The 22579-nt window shown below is 35.7% G+C and overlaps 1 protein-coding gene across 1 annotated transcript in view; it reads right to left on the reverse strand.

The window, feature by feature from the left end:
• The window catches only part of GFM2 (G elongation factor, mitochondrial 2), a 40973-nt gene that overhangs the window by 1325 nt on the left and 17069 nt on the right, over positions 1-22579 (reverse strand). The window contains exons 9-20 of the mRNA XM_008586054.1: positions 21493-21553; positions 21057-21236; positions 19754-19834; positions 17884-18032; positions 16440-16580; positions 16257-16356; positions 14520-14709; positions 10115-10191; positions 7554-7692; positions 3957-4136; positions 3451-3566; positions 254-436 (exon numbers count right to left, since the gene is read on the reverse strand). Of these exons, the coding sequence (XP_008584276.1) occupies positions 254-436; positions 3451-3566; positions 3957-4136; positions 7554-7692; positions 10115-10191; positions 14520-14709; positions 16257-16356; positions 16440-16580; positions 17884-18032; positions 19754-19834; positions 21057-21236; positions 21493-21553 (1597 nt within the window). The remainder of the gene's footprint in view (positions 1-253; positions 437-3450; positions 3567-3956; positions 4137-7553; positions 7693-10114; positions 10192-14519; positions 14710-16256; positions 16357-16439; positions 16581-17883; positions 18033-19753; positions 19835-21056; positions 21237-21492; positions 21554-22579) is intronic.

The raw sequence follows: 22579 nt of genomic DNA on the forward strand, positions 1-22579 counted from the left end.
CGTTGCCGGTCAGTAAAAAAGAAAAAAAGAAAAAAAAAAAGAAAGAAAGAAAAGAAACAATCCCCTGAAAGGCTGTAATCCCTGGATTTCCTCAACTACTTAAATCCAGAGTCCTAACCATTCCTGATGGTTGAAACACACTAAATCAAAGCCCTGATGCTTCTTTTAGGTGTCTGATTACCTATTTTTACTTGGCATATATACATCCTGGATTAAAAAAAGAATATGTACTTTTCTTTCACAAAGTACCTACCATAATTTCTGCTAAGGGAACAAATCCAATAACAACTTTGTTGTCCTGGCGAGTCTGGATTTCCTGTATGTTCCCTCTTCTTTGTGCCAGATCTGCCAGGACAGAGCTGAGGTAATTGCTAGTCACTGTAACCTCGAGATTCATCAGAGGCTCTAAAACTTGCTTATCAGCATTCTTCAGAGCCTAAAGAAATTAAAGAACGTAAACCCCTCTTTCATAAATCAGAAATCAAATTTCTATTTAAAAAAATCATAACTTTAATACTGCTGATACTCTTAAGCCTAGGGCTCTAGCAAAAGACAAGGTTGCTTTAACTCTCTTTATAAACATAACTTATAAGAAGTCAAGAACTTCAGTGTTTGCCTGTACATGCACGGTAACAGTATGTCTAGATCTCTTGTATGGTATGTTGCAAGGGGGTACTTCAAAAAGCTTGATTATAGAACTCCTGGGAACATGTGGCCAGTATCACAGAAAGAATACAGTCTTCCCCTTTCAAAGATTGATTCTTTCATATTTAAACCTCATGTTTCTGTTCCTGATGTCTACAGTTATAGTCTATGCCACATGCCAGAGAAGGCAACCAAGGAAAAAAAACAAAAAAAAACGTGTTTTTTTTTTTTAACACAATAAGGTAGCCGAACACATTCTGTTTAAAATAAACCATTTCTTGTTTCTGTTTAGAATCTTAGACTTCAAAGGCCGAGAAGAACATGCACATAAAGAAAAGAATATGCTCCTTAGGTCACTGGTATTCCTGAATAAAAGCTGACTTCCATTTTCACCTATATGTATATATTTATGGAAACTGAAAATGTCTTTCAGAATAAAATGAAGTAGGGAAAGTTAAAAATTAAGAGGAAAAATGCTACAACTGAGAAAGCACTGAACTCTTTGTAACTTAATAGGATGTACTATGCTCACAGAACTGCCTTTAGTTCTCTTTTCACCGCCTTCCTTGGCAATATTGCCTAATTGCAGAGTTTCAAAAACACCTTCTGCAAGTACATGGCTTCCTCGAAAACTTTAAATCCTACCCAGCCCACACTCTTTGACTGCTCTAGTCTTGTACCCCATTGGCCTGCTTTGAGTTAGTGTCTGAATACCATACAGCTCCCCAGTATGCCCCAAAGCAAATGATGAGCTCAGTTTTGCAAACACTCTTCTCTGCACTTCCCTGTTTCTGTCGATAGCATCACTTGGACATGCATCTTTGACTTCCTTTTCCCCTAGTAAGCTGTAAGATTTCCATTCCTATTGCTGGTATCCTAGTTCAGACCTGGTCCATTTCCTGTCCTAGTCTATCTTCTCCCTACTCCAATCCCTTCTGGACTCTAATGATTATACTTCCCTCTTTGGAAATTTTATTCTGAACTATTTTCAGAACAAGGTTCAAACTCCTTAATGTAGTTCTCTACAGTCTGACGCCACTTCACTTTCCTAACACTATTTTTCACTACTCCCCTGCCTTCTTCACCCACTACTACAGCCAAAGGGACTCTTTTACCTCTCTGTCTGGAATGTCCCTCACTATGCCCAAATCCTCTAAAATCATCACAACTCAAATATTTATTTCTTTCCAAGAATCTTCCCTAATTCCCTGCTTCCTAACTTTTATGGCATTCTACCTAATAAGTTGATTGTTCTATCTAATACATTGATTATTTGGCTATATTTAATTCCTTACTAAAGCATAAGGTCCTTTAGGTAGAGAAAAATAAAATCATCCTATCTGTGTCCTTCTCAGTGCCCAGTGAACTGTTACCAAAGACCAGTATTGATAAACAGTAAGCACAACATGGACGGCTCAATAAATGCGTGAGGTACCATTAACTTCTTGTACGCAGAGAAAAGGAGCTTCCTCACTAGATGAAGCTTAATGGGTAGGAGTACTCCCATTGGGAGTATTTCATTTAAAGTACTGAATTAAAACTAAAGACTAAAGGTAAGCTCCATAAAGTTAATTCCTGTTCTCTAGTACAATCTTATCCAAAAGGCTAATTAGCTCAGAAATACTTACATTTTATTTTTAGAAGACATATTACATTTTGAAGGATAGGCCAATATACTGGGACTTGGGGCTAATTTAGAAAATTATATCATCTTTTAGATTACCGTTATTTCAATATTAAAACCAGCTTCAGGAGAAACTTTACAAATTACTTGAAGGTGAATGTTCTCAATCCATAATTATGACTACGCTGTAGGCACTATTTATAACCATACTCTTAGGTGAACAATATTTAATTTTATTTTTTCAAAGCATAGCTTTAATCAAAAAGGTTTTTAAAGGGGCTGGCCAGTTAGCTTAGTTGGTTTGAGCATGGGGCTGATAACACCAAGGTCCAGGGTTCTATCCCTGTACTTGGGCTAGCTGCCAAAAATAATTTTTTTTTTTTTTTTTTTAAAAAAGGTTTTTTAAAAAGTATAAATTTGAACTTATATGAAATTAAGTTCAGCCTTCTTAAGTCAGGGACTAGGGGTATTTAAATTAAATTTATAATCATGGATTCAAATAAGATTATATTAAATCAGGTATCAAACACAGTTCAAGTATTATAAGATGATTATTAAAGCAAGTGTTACAATGCAAAAATCTATCACCTACGAAACTAGGGCATTCTAATGCTGAGAAGAATGCATGGAATTGGCACGCAGCACACCACACTCCTAGGAGTTAATCCAGTTCTGCTCTGGTAGGTTACTGAGGCAGGAAACAGAGCGTCCACACAACACTCAAGGACATTCCCCCAGGTAACCACATCAAGAAGACCAAATTCCTTGATGTTTTGAGAAGGGAAGATGCTCACCCTGAATCTGTTCTTCAGGGGGGCCAAGCTAACCCCAGATATATCTTCTGCTCAAACCTACCAAGCTTGCTTCCAGTGGCTGCATGTCTGGAGGGAGAATGCAAAGATGCCACTTATGGAAACTTGCCTCTTTGCCAAAATCAGAGGATATTTCAATAGCAATCTGTGTTACACAGTCATTTTTAAGGTCCTCTTTCAAATAAAAAGCTGGTGATTAAGGAAGTGTAAGACTCTCCACAGTTAAGAACTCCTTCTGTCCTTGTTGACCATAAGGCTCAGGAGGCAAAGACACAAGGTAAGGCACTATAAGCACAGCTGTCTACAGATCAGTGGTACTGTACTCAGTAGAGTCACCTTAAAGCAAAAAGCACTAAGATAGTTCTATACCTTTTGTACGCATCTTGAGACACAGGCAGAAATCATAGTTGTGGAGGTACCAGGATGAATTATGAGTGAATGTAAAGTAATTGCCACATCTTGAATTGGGGATCCAAGCAATGGTCCTAGACAAGGGAAAAAAGCTATTGTACTAACAAGACTCAATACGTAGTAAGGAATAACTGAGAAGTGCAAAGAAATAGAAAACAATAATAAAGTTAGAAAGAAAGACTGAAATAATCTGTAACATAAAGAGTGATTAAATGGTCAAGCGTGATACTAATACTCTTACAGGCATGTGTCACTGAACAACGAAAATACTTCTGAGAAATGCTACATTAGGTGATTTTGTCGTTCAGCAATCACAGGGTGTACTTATACAAACCTAAACGGTATAGTCTACTACACACCTAGGCTACATGAGATAGCCTATTGCTCCGACCACCACTGTGTATGTGGTCTGTCACCAACAGAAACATGATTATGTGGTGCATAACTGTGTTTGAGTACCTTACCTTGGAGGCATGCACTATGAATTCCATTTTCAATGGCCTCTTGGGAGACGTTCAAAAGGTCTTCACTAACACTTTCAGCATACTCAATCACTGGCATAACAGATGATGTTTCAATTGGCCTTGCTTCCAGTTCTACAGTCACAAGATGCCGTCTGTCTCCTAAAGTTCTATCTAAGGTATCTGCATGCAAACAAATTAAATATGGTAACTCAGAGATTTGTTCTGGAAAGGTGTCAAGGTGATACAACAGGCAAAATTAGAATCAATAAGCTCAAGGTCTCATAGAAGATAAAGTAGGAGAGAATACTAACAATGGCACTGAACACAATATAAACAGTTCTACCAATAAAACATCTACTTTCCTGTTTATCAATGTCAAAACCTGCTCTGTTATCACCTATTAATATTGTTTGTGTTAAGATGTGTTGAGGCACATGATATGAAGATTATACTTTTATACATCTCTTATGTGATTAAAATTCTTTCAGTTACAAACTTTTTCTTAGAAAGTAATACATCAAATGATAAAACATTTCAAGACTGTAAAAGGTTAGCAAATGAAAATTAAAAGGTTTGAACCCTGCCAATCCACAAACTTAAATTCTGTATATTCTTGCAGTAATATTTTATGCACTTTATGATTTCTTTCCCAGAAAACTAGTAAAGTGGTTTTTGTAAGACTGAAAACAGTATCTCTTATTTGCCAACAACCAATAGCTGTTACCAATCTCCAATATTTTACTCAAACAAAACTATGATGTATTTATGTGAGTGGCCATGTAACACAGTGACTCACAGCCCAAATTTAAAACCAAGAGTTAATTATAATCTACAATTCTTCATAAGTCCTTCTTAAGCTTACTTTTACATTATAAAATATTTTATATTTAAAAATACACGCATAAGCTAAAAATAAAACGAGCATTCATGAAAGCTAAAACTACTGAAGAAACAGTATTACCCAGTATTTAGAAGCCTTCTGAAGCCACTATCACATTTAATCACTCAATGATTTCCCTTGGAGTCATATCACATATGCATGTATCCCTAAGTAATAGTTTACTTCTGCTTCATTTTGAATTTGTTATTACACTGTATGTTTTCTGCAACTTGCTTTTGCTCCATGTTGGTGAAAGTCACCTGGTCTATTTTCCAACTCCAGCCCTTCTCCCACCCTTCTCCCAACTTCTAACAGTCAGCACTTGGCATTCCACTATAAGGAAGAACACTTCTTCTTCTTCCACAGTTATTAAGCTACGTATTTATCAGTATGGACCCTCATATTCCTATTTTTTTCTCAATGGTCTACAATTATTGTACAGTCATACGTCACTTAACAATGGGGATGTGTTCTGAGAAATGTGTCATTAGGCAATTTCATCTTTGTGCAAACACCACAGTGTAGTTATGTAACTAGGAAATGGGAATTTTTCAGCTCCATTATAATCTTATGGGACCACTGTTGTATATGTGATCCACTGTTGACGTAATCATAGTTATTTGGTGCATGACTGTATTTAATTATCTTGGTGTTCAAATTAATCCAGATTCAGCCAGTGGAGCCTCTCCAAGCCAGCTTCTGTTTCCCTATGATAGTCACCCCCTCATTCATTTTTTGAGCATTTCCCTTCTTTCACTCATAGTATGATGTTCCATTGCCTGCTTATTTTTTTTCAAGTTTTATTTTATTTTTAACTAACAAATGATAATTGTATATATTTATGGGGTACAATGTGATGATACATGTATATATTGTGGAATGATCAAATCAGGCTAATTAACATATCCATCACCTCAAATACTTATCATTTCTTTGTGATGATAACATTTAAAATCCATTTTTTTAGCTATTTTGAAATATACATTAACTATAGTCACCATGATGTGCAACAGATCACCAGAACCTATTCCTCCTGTCTGACAGCATCCTTTGATCAATGTATCCCCGCCCTTCCCCACTACCCCACCCTACCAGACCACTAACCAACTCTACTTCTGTAAGTTCAACTTTTTAAAATTCCACATATATGTGAGATCATGCCATTGTCTGGTTATCCTGATAGTCTCATACCTTATTAATACTTCCTTTTATATTCTGCATCTGATAATTCCAGTATCTGAAGCCTTTGCTGGTCTGACTCTAGTGTTTGTCATTTCTATTGCCTTTTTGATCACTGTGCTTTTCATGGTTTTATGATTTTTAAAAAAATTTATTGTGAGTTCATATTCTTTAATGTGTGGGATTTCTTTGAGGCCTGGGATGAAGAAATATCTCTGGAGAGACCCTTTGTTTTTTCCATGTTCCTTGGAAAACTACCAATCCGTGAGCACTTCAAACTAAATTCTTCTTGGTTTGGAGTTTATCAGGTCATACCAGTTCTATGAATTTAGGTGAAAAACTTCTGTCAAAAGCCTATGATTACAAATTCTCAGAAAATTTGCCCCCAGCCCCCAGAGCCAAAGAGACAAGTTGCCTTGCCCCCTGCTTTTGCAGAGAGGACTTGTCCTCTTTCCATGAGGATGTGGCCCTCAAGTGCTAAGTTGGAGATGATTACAGATTCCTCAAGAATAGCTACTGGCTGTGGCACTTAGTTTCCTAGATTACTACTCCTGCCTCCTTTTTGACCTCTTGGAAACTGCTGTTACATTCTAACCGGCTCAGACATTAATTTAAAAGATGTTTTTATGTTTTTCTGGCATTTTTAGTTTTTCCAAATATATAGTCCAGAAACAGAATTCCTCGTGTCACTTGCTCCTATATTCTGCTTGTTTAACTTTTCAAGTTTCAGTGAAGCATAACCACCTGGACTTTCCACAAAGTATCAAGGGGCTTAAAAGCACCTGGTTATCCTATCTTTTTTCTATATTATTTCATAAACCTGTCTATGCTTTCTCTTTGGGGATGAGTAGCAATAATTGCTATCATGTTCTTTTGCTTAATAGAACCAAACTGGAATTACCATATGCAGAAAAATTACAAGTTCCTACATTTTGGAATATGTAAATATAGAAATATAAAAACTGCACTTTGTCAAGAATACTATCAGCATGGGATTATCACATTTTTTAAATAGTGAAATTAATTTTATATTTTTACTTTATAGAGAAAAATAATACATCAATTTCAAATTCTCTCCTACATTTTGGAATATGTAAATATAGAAATATAAAAACTGCACTTTGTCAAGAATACTATCAGCATGGGATTATCACATTTTTTAAACAGTGAAATTAATTTTATATTTTTACTTTATAGAGAAAAATAATACATCAATTTCAAATTCTCATACTCATCCTTGCAGTGAGGATTGGAATGAGCCATCTAGTTCAACGGCTCATTCTATCTCATAACCACTGAAAAGCACAGTGGCTTATCCAGCAGATATCATGGATGGTAATGAAATAGGGCTTTCTTTGTTAAAACCCAAAAAAAGAAAATCTTAAAAAAACAAAAGAACTCACATATAAAAACTGTCTCCTGTAATGGGACACTGGTAACTGTGAACCCTGCTTTAAGGAATGAGAGGTAAGGGTGGGAGGGGAGAGGAGTGAGAGAGGGGGACACAAAAACAAAGTCCTAAATGTTTTATTTCTTACCTATGGCACGAACTGAGTTTAGGATGGTCTCTCGATATGCCACCTGCAGAGGCCCTAGATAGGTCTCTAGTCCATACTCCCTCTTGATTCGGTCATGAATAATCTCAATATGTAACTCCCCCATACCACACAGGACAGTCTGGTTATATGAGGAAGAAAATAAAGATAAAGGAAAAAGTTACATTTACCGTAATATACTTTTTAAAGGTATGATGTTAATATATTTAATTTTTCATTACTTATTTCAAAAAATAATTATTTTCATTAATTAGTTCCTTTTGCAATTTTGGAGGGCCTCCTACATCAAAACACTGTTTTTGACTTTTCAGACTGGAATAATAAATCAATGAAAAGTGAATTACTTGGGCATTCTCTCTTTCCATGATAGTTGAATTATCTGCTGGGCAAGTGGCATCTAGCTAGGACTACACTTCCCAACCACAAAGCTAAGTTCTGACCAATGGAACATGAGTGTAATTGATGTTAACAACTTCTGGATTGCGCCTTTAAGAGAAAGGTAAAAACCTTTTCTTAACGAATAGGTAAGCCAAAACATTTCCCAACCACATTTCCCAACCATCCAGGGCACCTTACAGCTTTGTGGGCGGTCACAACCTCCAGACTACCTTGAACCTTCATGTGAGAGAGAAACTGACTTATGTTCTTTGAACCAATGTTATTTTGGGTCCTTGTTAGAACAGCCAAATTTGCATCACAAACCAACTGAGATGTGTATTTCTTTTTAGAAAGGATATCTACAATAAAAAAATTTAAAAATTAAAAGAAAAAAAAAGAAATATCTAAAGACCTTTGTGTATGAGAAACAGCATACATAGTACAAGGAGTCCATATTTGCTTCATCTTATTCTCATGCCATCTGTGTAGCAAAGAGTTAACTTAACCAAAAAGGAGATCTGGCCTTTGATCTCAGCTAGCGGGAGGTCATCTATAGGTCCCTGGAATGTCCTGCCTGATACAAGTGTTTTTGTTTGCCTGGTGGCTTTGTCCACCAGACAGTCTAAGAATGTGATTTGTGATTCAGGCTTTGGAACATGCCATATCAGCTCTGACCTCCACAGGAACTACAGACGAAAGGTATTAGCCCAAACCAATGGGAGAGGATGAAGAGGTCAACCACAAGGGCAGCATGTGATCAAGCTCCAATAAAAACCCTGGACACCAAAGGCTCAGGTAAGCTTCTCTGGCTGGCAATACTCTTTGGAGGGAAACACAGCCCTGAGGATGAAGGAAGCTTTGCATTTACAACTGTCCTAGACTTTACCCTATGAGTCTCTTTATTTCACTGGTTCTGATTTGTATCCTTTTGCTGAAGTAAAACTATAATCATAAATTAAAAAAAAAAAAAAAAAAACAGAATTACTTGGTGTATGACTGCTATACTTTGACATAAAGGTAAAAAGTGAATTATTTGGGCTGGCCAGTTAGCTCATTTGGTTAGAGCACAGTGTTAAAACACTAAGGTCAAGGGTTCGGATACCTGTACAGGCCAGCTGCCAAAAAAAAAAAAAAAAGTGAATTATTTGGAAAAAAGGCAATTTGTAGAGTAATACAAATAGAATGACTTGTTAATATATATATCTGTACATAAATATTTGGGAAAAAAATACTGTTTTGTATAACATAGCACAGTAGAACAAATGTTTGGGAAAAAAGTGTGGAAGGCTATTCACCAAGTTTGCACAGCGGTTACCTGTGTAGAATGACATGGGGGGACAGAAAGGGGGACTTTAATTCTTTACTTTGTACACTTGTATATTATTTGCTATTAAAAAGATGTACCACCATTTTTTAAATAAAAGTTTTTAAAATAAAAAGTTTGTTTTAATACTGTTACTGTAGCCTTCAAGACCAATTAAACTAAATTACTACTTCATCTAGCTGGAATTTTGGGAAAATAAAGTATCCCTTATTTTCCAGATTAACTAAATCAGTTATCCTTTTTAAAGACAAATTTATACTCTTAAAAAAATTCTTTCTAAGATCTTATATAAATGTTACCGTGTCCTCCTAAAAAGAGGATGCAGAATGTAACTTAGTGTTTTCTTGATGAATCAAGAGCACCTGTTCTACTGTGCTAAATTATACAGCACAGTTCTGTACCTACTTTAGAACTCTACTTCCTACAACACTGTTAGACTGTAATCTGTCACTTCTACCCATTTTAGGTGTGTCATTGTCATTAAATGCACCTTTTTAGACTTCCTTCTAGTATGCTTCTTCTATAAGCCTTAGCATAAGAAGCTCAAGGCTTTGTCTTGGGGTTGAACTTCAAAATTTCACAAAAGGCTATCCTCTGGAAGGTCAAAAATGTTGGGGAGTAGTTTATTTATGTGTAGTGTAATTATATTAGGTAATTAAGGAAAATTGTTTATTTAGCTTGACAGTCCACATAAATAATCAGAAATTTACATTATGAGAGAATCAAAAAGAAAGCTGCTTCTTTCAGGGGCATAAACAATCAATGTTTTAGATGTAGGCACATACACACAAGCACAAGCTATTATGGAAAGGCTTCTGCAGTTAAGTAACAATATGCCTACTTGTCCAGAGTCAGGATCTAGCTTCACTTTCAAACTGGGATCTTCACGCTGAAGGCATTTCAATGCATGATCCAAATCTATAGGATAAACAACTGTTATCTTTAACCATTTCATTGTTTAGATAACTTATTATGTTCTAATTGGGTAAATAGATGAACAAGCAAACAAACTTTGAAAAAAAAAATTTCAAACTGCCACAAGCACATTGTAGAGAATACAGCAAGGTGACTTAACAGGGAGGCTACTTGATATTGGATGATCTGGGAAGGCCTCTCCAGGGTGATTCATGTAAAGACACAAACAAGAGAAGAAAACTATTGCAAAATCCTGAAGAAAATGAATTCTGGACAGAGGGTATGACTGTTTAAAGAACAATTTGCTGTGGGGAAAAACAGCCAGAAGGCAGTAGCTGGAGACTGGTGGGCAAAAGGAAGAGTAACATAAGATGGGGGGAGGGGGGGTGTCGCTGGGATCACATCACGCAAGGCCTCGTAGGCCATGCTGAGAAGTTTGGGTTTGCACTGCGAAGCCACTGAAGGGTTTTAAGAGGAGCAATAACATCATCTGTTCAGATTTTGCAAAGATAATCTGGGAGCTGACAAAAAAGCAAAATGCCTTCAGAAACACAGGCAATGATGAGAAACTGGTAAAAGGAGGCTAAAATTACATAGTGAATAAAGAGATACTAGTATGATCACTCTATGATGAATTATTACAACCATAAAGGAAAAAAGAATGTATTATTTGTATTAAATACACCATATAAAGTTAAGTGGTACTTTAATACAATCAATTCACTGATAAGTATACTCTCTCTATATATAAAAAGAAAAATGTTGGAAGTTCCACAGACGTAAAGAAAATACAGCTGAAGAAAAGAGTTGAACAATGCATACAGAGCTAACCTTATCAGTCACACATTCAAAGTGTTCTTAGGTATATAAACCAGGCCTTCTAGACCTCCCATGTCCAAATGGTAACCATTAGCCATTTGCAGGTATTACTAGTCTGAATTGACAGGCACTTAGAGCTAACCTTATCAGTCACACATTTAAAGTGTTCTTAGGTATATAAACCAGGCCTTCTAGACCTGCCATGTCCAAATGGTAACCATTAGCCATTTGCAGGTATTACTAGTCTGAATTGACAGGCACTGTAAATGTAGATACACACCAGGTTTCAAATACTTTATATGAAAAAAATATGAAAAACACCTTATTAACACTTTTTAATATTGACTCCATGTTTAAATAATATTTTGATAAAATGGGTTAAGTGAAATATATTGTTTAAATTAATTTCAGCAGTTTCCTTTAATGTTTTTTAATATGGTTGCAAGAAAATTTTAAATTACATATGTGGATCACATTATACTTCTACTGGACAATGCTGTTCAGGACCTTTGATACTCCACAGTGGAGTCAAAGGACCAGCAACACTAGCATCACCTGGAGTCTGATAGAAATGCAGAATCTTATATTTAGACCTACTGAGTCAGTCTACATTTTAACAAGAATCCTAAGAGATGTGTATGCGCCTTCAAGGTTAAGAGGCATTATTTTAGATATTTTATGTTTAAGCACATATATATACTCAGAGTAATGATGCACATGACATTATATGGTTTTTGGAATCAAAGATAGTTTTAAATTTCACTATAAAATAAATGATTCATTCAAATATATTTATAAAGACTCTATCCTTTAAGTGGTTTACTGGGGTGAAAACATGCGCAGCATTATAACAAAGTGTCAAGAGCTAAAACTCTTAAAGGACTGTGAGGTAAATACAGCAGAAGCATAGAAAAAAAGAATGTGTAGATCTGATCGAAAGAAGTCTAAGTAAGGGAGTTCTGGGAAGTCCCTTCCTCATGGAGGCCTAGGACCTCTAAGCTAATGCCCATTAACGAGACTTTCTTTGGACACCAAACTTTACCTGCTAAAGTAGGTATGAGTTCTTACATGTAAAATTGGCTGGTGCAACTTATCTGCAATCCCACAGTTTGAATTTAGGTGCTCACACTACATTTGAAATATGAAATGACTTTGAAATATATTTAAAAGAACTCATAGGTTACTTCATTAGGGCAGTCCCTGCCCTTAAGTCATACAACTAAGCCTGGTCAACTTTGATGTAACTGGGAAGCAGTCACATCATCACCACATCCTTCTCCATTAGAGTCAACACTGGCCTCAGGGCATTTTAAGGTAATAGGAAAATTGCTGCTACATCCATTTAAACTTAAATACTATTCCTTCACCAACTAGACAAGGAAAGAGCCAGTTTCCTTCAGTATTTGGGGCTGTCTTACATCTGCACTCAGATTTCTTTCATGTCAACTCTACTTGGGGGGGGTGAGGAACTTGAACCCCTACTTAGCTAGGGATCTTCCTCTTTCTCACTGCCTCAGGAAGACATGGGGAGGCAACAAAGGTTGCTTTTGTTTTTCCATAATCTGTGAGTACAACTTATTTTCAAGGGAAAAAAAAAAGGTTTCTAATGCCACCTCCAGAACTAGGTTTGTACTTAAACAGTATAATATAGGAATTCAGAGAGACTTATAAAGAGGTGACACTTCAGCTGAGACCTAAAGAAAGAGCAAACATTTTCCAGGCAGAAAGTTCAGAGGATACCATTATAATGCAAGAGAGAACAGATGAAAAGAAATAATGCAAAAAGAGCATGGCATCTTCAGGAAATCAGAACTACCTTACTATGGAAGTGTAAGGTGTGGGTAGTTACTCTATTCTTATTTTTATTTGGGTGGAAGAGAGTTCAAAAGGAAGGAGGAAGTTTCAAGAAATGAGGCCAGGCAAGAACACTAGTGGCAGAGACTGCTAGTAGCCTTCCATTCTATTCTGCTGCTGGCAACTCAAAAGACTTTTACCAGACTCTCTTGCAACTGGATGGTCACATGTCTCAGTGTCGGCAACTAAGAAATCTTAAGAGGGAAGGGGGCCCATCTTCTTCCTCTTACCCCTTTCTGCTGGCAGGAACTCCACAGTGATGCCCAAGGCTCCAGCAGCGACTGTACGAGCTGTTCACTCAGATAGGAGGGCAGATATATTGGAGCCTGGGTGCCTGCTCACACTGTGGAGCCACTATTTAACCTCTGAGCTACCAATTCAAGACTTCTTTTACAATAGAGAGAAATAAACTTTTCTCCTATTAAAACTGTTGTTTGGGGGCCGGCCCGGTGGCGCACTGGATAGTGCGCCGCTTGGGAAGCGCAGCGGCGCTCCCGCCCGAGGGTTCGGATCACACGCACCCAAAAAAAGCTAGTAGGGAAACTTGCCAGAATTTGAACCCAGATCTGCCAAAACTCCAAAGTCAGACCATAATTGTGTCTCCCAGTGTGTAAATATCTATCAAATACTTTGTGCACATGTGTGAACATGCCAAACTTTGAATGATTTAAGTATAACCTGTATTTTAATACTTAGGACAGCATCATAAAATTAATTTCTAAATGAATATTGAAATTTATCCAGTTTCTATGTTTAGCAATTGGTGTTAATTTACCTCTCATAAGTGCTAGAAAGGTTCTACAATACCTCCTCCAGCCCTTTTATACTATTCAAGCTTTTTATTAGCCCTAATGTTGATTGCCTGAAATAATACAGCTGGAATCATGGGCTTTACATACCATACTAAGGAGTTTAGGTTTGTGCTATAAGTAATGAGAAGACACTGAAGAATCTTGAGCTAATGTACTGAAGAACAAAGTATATAAGTTTTGAAAGGCAAAACCCCATTAGCCATAGCATATAAATATCTTCACTGAGTTCTAGAGGTTGAGCTAGAAAACAAGGTAAAATAGTATTTTTAAACATGACAATAAGAACTGAATTGTTCATAAATCAGTTACTGTCTAATCTAATATCCTAGAAGGACAGTTCTAAGGTCAATTAGAATGTACCAAAAAAACAAGACAAAAGAACAAGAATGTGAGAAAAATGGCCAAAAAATATAAGAAAAAAAATTAAGGAGTTTGTAAAAATCAAAACATCTTAAAGGGCCGGCCCGGTGGCGCTCTAGAGAGTGCGCCGCTTGGGAGTGTGTCGGCGCTCCCGCCGAGGGTTCGGATCCCATGTGGAGACCGGTTCCTGCTCACTGGCTGAGCGCGGTGCGGGCGCAGCACCGAGGGTTGCGATCCCGTTGCCGGTCCCCGGTACAGGCGCGACACCGAGGGTTGCGATCCTGTTACCGGTCAGTAAAAAAGACAAAAAGGAAAAAAAAAAACATCTTAAAGGAAAAACTAGACCAACCACAAGAAGTGCTTACCAATAAAGAAATTTAGATAAAATTTAACTCAATCACATAAGAAATCTTTTGAGGGTCTAATGCAACTATTTATATAAATTATCAGAGTATGAATTAATTGATATACCAAGACTATTTGTACCTGGCTGTTTAGCCACTGATGGCGGTTCTATGGTACAGAAGAAAACAGGTTCTGGAATCTCCACCCCAGCCAATAAAAGTCTCTCTGCTTCACTGTTTTGTTTATGCTTCTTTTCTCCCACCCTTTCAGCTCGACGAGCTGCAGCTAATGCACTGGACTTGGATGAGACAATTGTGTCCCCAGTGGCAGTCTGCAAGCAAACAAGATGACATGGAACCAAACAGGTGTTGGCAAACACTCATCTTCCACTAAGAACCAAGAGATAAGAAAAAGTTTAATGTGGCACTTTCTTTTCATCAGAACTTAAAAAATAAGCAAATTAATAAAGCTCATTGTAACTTTGTATTAAGTAAAGCTAATTTAACTTGTATAACATTTCTATCCAAAGTACTGTTGTAATGAATTCTAACAAATAATAAAACACACGCACATATAAATAATGCAATCCAAAATACATTTGGCAAAGCAAATGTACCTTCCTAAATTTGCAATCATGACAAGACAGGTTAAGTAGAAGTCCATTATCGTATTCTACCACCAGTAAGAATTTATTGTTTTACAGAAAATCCTCTATTAACTAAAATATACAATTAACCACAATACCCCTGACTGTGCAGAATTGATAGCTTCCACGTAGAGCCCAGTTATTTCTTAAAACTATAATTTTACTTTTAAAAGAAGTTCTGTGCCAGTTTCTTTCTTTGTAAAGACAATCCTACTGAGGCAATAGTCCAAACATATTTGTAGAACTCCAGCTCTAGAAATACGTACAAGGAGCTCTGGCCTTCAGGTAGACAGAGGGGGACACTTCAATGCCAGAAGTCAAATATCCAGACTATGGGAATTTTCTACTAAAGAATCTTGAAACTTGCCATGAATAGTTTAAAATGTTAAAAGTAACAATGGGGCTGGCCGGATAGTTCAGTTGGTTAGAGCGTGGTGTTATAACACCAAGGTCAAGGGCTCAGATCCACATACCAGCTAGCTGCCAAAAAAAGAAAAGTAACAATGTTTATCCTAAATGTCAAATATACCAAAATTTAATGAGAAAACTGTATTTGACTTAATCCTTACAAATGAAATGTCCTTAGTTTTAACCCACCAAAAAATAGATACAGCATCAATTCACCCTACAAATGTCTATGGAGTGCCTACTATGTGGAAGCACTGATCTGGGAACTAAGGACAGAGCAGTGAACAAAAGACACAAAAATCCTTGCCCTCATAGAGCCTTCAACGGCAAAATATCTTCAGTTATTACTTGATCAGTTATAAGGCTAGATGAAATTTTCTGCAATGGTCAAGACAGCAAAAAAACTAATAGGAATAAACAATATTTCATATAAACTTAAAACATATATGTACCCATAAGTAGTATATTATTTTACTTGGATTTGATCTTTAAATGAATATAATCCATCCTGTTTGTGGCCTTCTGTAATTTACTTTTTTTTTTATTAAATGTAATAGATTCAACCATATTGAAGAATATGCCACAATATTTATTATTCCACTATTGATGGACATTTGGCTTGTTTATGGGTTTTTGCTATTATAAAATACTACTTTAATTAAACATTTAAACTGTTATTTCCCAGAGAAATCATTTGGTCACTTACATGTTTAAGCCCAACGGTCAGAGCAATGTTACCAGCAGTCAGTGAGGGGATTTCTATATGCTGGTCGTAATTAAACATTTAAACTGTTATTTCCCAGAGAAATCATTTGGTCACTTACATGCTTAAGCCCAACGGTCAGAGCAATGTTACCAGCAGTCAGTGAGGGGATTTCTATATGCTGGTCAGCAAATGGCAAAAGCAGACGACTTATTCTCTCCCTGAAAAACCATGACTTGTATTAGTAAAAGTATTCTTAAAGAAATGAGTGCAGTTTTAGAAAATAACCTAAGCTTCTACTTACGTGCAGTTTCCATTAATATTATGGATGGCCAACTGAGGTTTTATCATGCCTGAGTAAATGCGCATAAAAACCAGCGGTCCTCGTTGCTTATCATGAAGAACTTTAAATGCCAGTGCACATAAGTCACCCTTATACCACTGCCTATAAAATAAAGGGGACATTCCAGAAAGGCCTATAAAATCCAATTTCCATATATCTATACAGATCAGATCAGAATCACTGCAGAAACTTAACTTTAATGTCCTCCAAAGATTCCTCACATCTTCCAGTAAAGCTACCCAGGCCCATTAAATAACATCACTATGTAACTCTCTTCCTCCAGTGACTAAATTATTTAATGGAGATCTTACCGTTAATTCCTCAAAACTAAAAATAATGAATTCTTTTCCAAATGTTACCTCTATTTGCAAATATTTTAACTGCCAAGAGTTCTCTCCTCAAAAAATATACGTAGGAACATCAAACCCCTTTTCAGGAAACCTGCACAGGGTAAACAAATAGGGACTTTCCAATTACTGTTTTTCCTCTCTCCTCCTACTTTCTGTTCAGTTGCATAACCATAAAAATCCACATTATGAACTTAAACTTGTTTACACAGCCAACATTTTTACAGAAGGACATTCTTAAATTGGTGTTGGCAGTAATAGGTTTTAGAAAGTTTGAATTTTCCTGAAATTGCCAAATTTTGTGCATAGGTCCATCTTTCCGAGGAGAGGCTCTGAATTTTCATTAGTTTCAAAGGAGTCCATAGTTAAAAGTCAAAGTAGGTTACACACCTGTATGATAGAACTTATCCAATTCTTATTTCTATTCCCTCCAATTTTTAACTTTAACAAATACTAATATAGAGAACTTACTCCATACCAAGCACGGTTCCTTGTGCTTTATAAATATTAACTCAATTCTTATAAAAACTCTGAGATAGGTCCTATTCTTCACCTCTTATAGATGAGATATTAAGCAACTTAGAAAAGCTGAAATTTAAATCCAATAGTACAAAGTCCAGGCTCATAATCACTTCACCATGATACCTCTCCAATTTAGAGAAATAAAAAGTTATTAATGTCCTATTTAACAGAATTAAAGTCCACTTCTCTGTCATTTCAACAATGCTCACTCAGATTTTAGAGGACTTATTACTTAAGTACAAAGCTGTTAGTGACAACAGGAATAATACGATGACCTTTCTTTATAGCCACAAAATATTTTGAGCTTATGAACAGTCCTGAAATCTAGATGAATACAAATATACCTATTACAAAAGGTGTAAAATGTTCCTTTCAAGTAATAATTACTATGGCTCTATATTATATCATTTACAATAATATTCTTCCCCATTGTTATTCAAAAATGGTGATTTAACAATTTTTCATGAAACAAGGCCTATTTGCCTACTTGCTTTTTCAAGGATACAGGATTTTATTCTATGTGATTGCATACTTACAGAAATTCATAGTCGCGCTCTTCAGGTGAAGGCAAGTACATGGTAACAGCATCTAACAAGGGCTGTACACCTTTGTTTTTCAGGGCACTTCCACAAAGCACCGGTACTGCTGTCTGAGCCAGTGTTACTCTGTGTATTGCAGTCTGTAGCTACAAAGCAGAGTTATAAATGAGCATTTATTTTGTGTGTAGTACAATGGTCCCTGCCAGATAGAATTTGAGGCCTTCCCCACCCTTCCAGGTAGAACAACACTCCTTGCCCCATCTCCATCATTCTTCATGGCTTTATTCTTTATTTTTCTTTATAACACTAATAACGACCTAGCATGTTATATGTGTATTTGTTTATTATCTATCTCCCATTCACTAGAATGTAAAATCCATATAAGCATTACAGTTTAAGTCCCATGAAAATACTGCTAAATACCCAGAAACTAGAAAAATGCTAAAAAAAACTATAAGTGCTCAAAAATATTTCTACATAAATGAGGTAATATACTTATGATTTAACCTTAATGGTCTAGTAGAACTGATCAGAAATATATAGAAATCTGAGTTATAATTTCTTCAAATGAATTAGATTCACATTAAACAAAATTCAAAGGAGAATGAAAATTCAAAGCAGAAAATATTTTTAAAACAAAAGGCTGGCCAGTTAACTCAGCTAGTAACAGTAGAGCCTTACAACATCAAGTTCATGGGTTTGGATCCCATACTGGACAGCCACCAAAAAACCCCAACAAAATAACCTCAAAAACCAAGAAAAGCTTGGGTGTAAGCTATTAACAAGAGAATTGGTGGGTGAATTCCACTTTAGATTGTGAACTGTTTGAAAACACAAATCATGTTATGTAACAATAGGGCATAATAAACATCACATTTAAATTCAAATACTAAACAAAAAAATCTCAAAAATGATGGAATTTCATTCAAAAGAAATCACTTTTTTTCTTACTTCTATCTTCAAGTGGCTCAAAAATATCCTTAGCTCTTGTGTTTTTAATTCTTTTTCATGAATAATAACTACATGAATTTGCTGGGCTAATCTTTGGCCCCACTTTACAGATTACCATTTAGAAACACTTTGCTTGGCAACTCTTATGTTTTATAAAGGAAAATAAACAGTAAATTTGCCAAATTCAGGAGGGAAAGTCCGTGGCAGAACAAAGCAGAGATACTCCTTGAAGAAATCTGTCATAATTTAATTACTACCTGTATCTCACTTGCCTATTCTCTGATTTATTTAACTATGTCAAAAGAAAAAAAAAAAAAACAACTATGAGTTTCCATTAAAAATTAAAACAGATAAAGAAAACATGTTCTGAAGAAAATGATCATTGTATTAGCCTGAAAAACTGGTAAGTTTTAAATACAAACTTTCTACCTGTTGTTTCCCTAAGAATCCTTAGAAAAATGATCAGAATGAAGAGAAAAACCCACAGAGAATGAGTAATTAAATAATTCTGACTCAATAAAGAAAGATTCGATTTCTGTTTGGTTTTTTTTTTTTTTGTCCTTTTTTTTTTTTTTGAGACCGGCCGCACTGTCTGAGCCCTGTGAGCGTACCGGCCATCCCTATATAGGATCCGAACCCACGGCGGGAGCGCTACTGCGCTCCCAGCACCGCACTCTCCCGAGTGCGCCACGGGCTCGGCCCAAGAAAGATTCGATTTCTAATTTTGTAAAGTATACTGAAAATAGTGGTTTGCATCTGTAATAGTAGTAATTTACCTAAACATTCTCCTAATTTTTAATTTGGTGTTTTCTAATAGGACGCAAAGTTAAAAAAACAAACACATACCTAAGACAGAGAAATCAAACTACATCCAACTAGTAAAACTTTGTCAAAGCAATTGAATAATGAAAGTTACCTTTTCAGCTGGTAGTAAATCAAAATTTTCACTAAATTCTCCTAAAACCAAGTCAGCAAATTCATCATCCAAATCTGCGACCTACAAAGAAAGGCTTTAGTTCTACAACTTGTAATTTATTTTCACAACTATTACCTTGTCTAAATACCATAAATAAGCATTATCCAGGCCAAGTACGTCTTTGTATCTTCTAAAGATATAAAGAAAAGTTTTTCTTTCAAAGGAAAAGGAATTGCAAATTGAAGATACGCTATTATGAGTTTCCTAAATTCACAGAGAGCCACAGGCTGATACGGCTTCTCAATGAAGAGCTATCCACTCAGTGCTCAAGAGAAATAAAAGAAAACACAGAATTTATAGCCAACGATAATACATACAATGGACTACTGCTTTTTTAGATAAATTTGGGGGTTTTAGTTCATAATAAAGTTTCATCTGTTATCTAACATTGAGTGGTCACCAGATCTCCCAAGACAGTCAAACTAAAAGAACTAATTTTACTGCAATCATGCACTGAAAGAATACATTTAAGTTGGGGGGACAGAGGCATCATTTCAATAATAAATATGCAATAATCTAGTTCATATTCTTTTCATAACCATCTGCCTATGTGAAATAATTCACCTGACAACAAATTGATAAAACAGTTTCAAAAGTTTGTAGGGAGCAAAACATTTAAACTTGTTGAGAAAAACATACTCTAACACAGTTAACTATAGCAGAAATGTACCTAACAATCCTCCTGGAAAGCAGTATTTGTGATGGGTGAGCGAAAAAAGAGAAAAAATCCTCAAAGTCCCTCCACAGGAGAATAGACAAAAAATTGTGGTATTATAATCATATATTAGAACACTATACAAGATTGAAAATAAATAAACTACAACTACACATAGCAACATGGACGAATCTCCAACATGATGTTCAACAATGTAATAAAATACAACCCGTATTGTTCCACTTATGTAAAGTTCAAAACACGCAAAACTATATTCTTTAGGGATATATAGATTTGTGGTAAGCTATAAAAAAAAGTAAGTGAAACATAAACAGTAAAATAATTGGTTATGGGGATGGGTAGATGATTAGTAGAAGGGAGAGATATGAACAGCAAGCAGCATGCAGAGATTCAAGGGCACTGCTAATATTCTATTTCTTAAGCTGAGTGGTGCACACATTGGTGTTCATTTTATTATTCATTATACCTCACATATTCCATATGTAATTTTATATAAAATTTCACAATAAATAAGATTTTTTTTTGAAGTTTCTAAATACTTATACAATTTTAAGCTTAAAATTTTACTTGTTCAATTAAGGCATTTCTTGCTTCAGTTGTCTCCTTCAGCAATTCAGGATCACTTATTTCCAAGAGGGGTTTTCTCTCAAAGTCTTTTCCATCGTTTGAATTGTGATTCCAAAGAAGCTTTTCTTTATTTACTACATCCACCACTCCTTTGAAAGTTTTAGCTTCACCAATTGGTAACTATAAGTCAGAATGAGATTAACATTATTAAACGATCACTCACTCGGAACTGCATTGGTGATAAAGCTTATCTAATTGTACCACTTTCCCCAAAAAAGTCTTTTATCATTATTAACATTATCTATAGCTATTTTATTTATACCCTGACTTCTTCCAAAAAGGATTTGACATAGCTTCAGAAATGTACACAATATGTCACAATAAAATAAATTAATGAAGAAACTGAGAAGCTGATGCTATCAGTTAACCAATTTACCTGTAAAAGCAAAGTCTTTGCCTTCAACTTCTCTCTGATGCTTTTAACTGCATAGTTAAAACTGTAGAAAGCAAAATAATTAGAGTTAAAAATACAGTTAAGAATTCTTATAACGGGTTTAAGAATGTTCTCTAAAATTTCACCCTTTTTATTCTCCTTAATGCTCACCATTTAACAGTGTCTCACAGGACAATATTTTGAATAAACTTGTAATGTTAATTTCTGATAACAGTGATTAAATGTTTATCCTAATTCCACCACAGAGGTGTTTAGGATATTATAATTATGAGTTTCACACAACTAAACTTTGAGGTTAAGGTTAAATAAATTGATCAAGGTCACATAGGCAATAAATTGCATTTAGGATTCCAATACAAGATTTGTGATTACAAGGCTAGTCTTCTCCAACTAGATTTGCTACCACACAAGGCCACTAGCTTTCTTCCAAAAGCCAGCCTGACTCATTAATTTTTCTATGCTTTTATCTTAGGCATTCTAAATATCATATGCTATGCTACTAATTTCTATGCTAACGCTGGGGTTGGCTACCTATGGCACACATGCACATGGGCTGATTTATAAACACATGCAGATCATTCTGGTTCCAATGTCTCTGAGAACCAGCCTAGTATCCAGTCATCTCCACAGACACTGTCCATCAGAAAATGAGTACTTCCATCTACCATAAGGAACTCCAAACAGAAAAAAGTCAGAACTTGAGCCCAGCAAATTTTAAAGGCTGTTGTGCTATTACTAAATAAGACAAAAGTCCTTTAAACAAACAGCCTTAGAATTACTAGAGTTATATATACACAAAACATACTACTGTGTAGTTTTAAGGGAGAAACAGTTCATGTTTTGTTTTTGCCACTCTCCCACCAGACCAGGACCTCTCTCCTATCACACTTCCTCCAGAATCTTTTTCATATTCTTTATTCTCTCTCTTTCACATTTTCTAAATCCTTCATATATTGTTGATTCTCTGAATTATGTTCTCAGAACATGTATCCATTTTGAGTTACCACTCTGTAAGTCTCTGAGCATGACCACTACATCTCACCACTAACTCTCTTCTACCCTGTACGAA

The sequence above is a fragment of the Galeopterus variegatus genome, unplaced genomic scaffold (genome assembly GCF_000696425.1).
Source record: "Galeopterus variegatus unplaced genomic scaffold, G_variegatus-3.0.2 Scaffold3814, whole genome shotgun sequence".
NCBI classification, from domain to species: domain Eukaryota; kingdom Metazoa; phylum Chordata; class Mammalia; order Dermoptera; family Cynocephalidae; genus Galeopterus; species Galeopterus variegatus.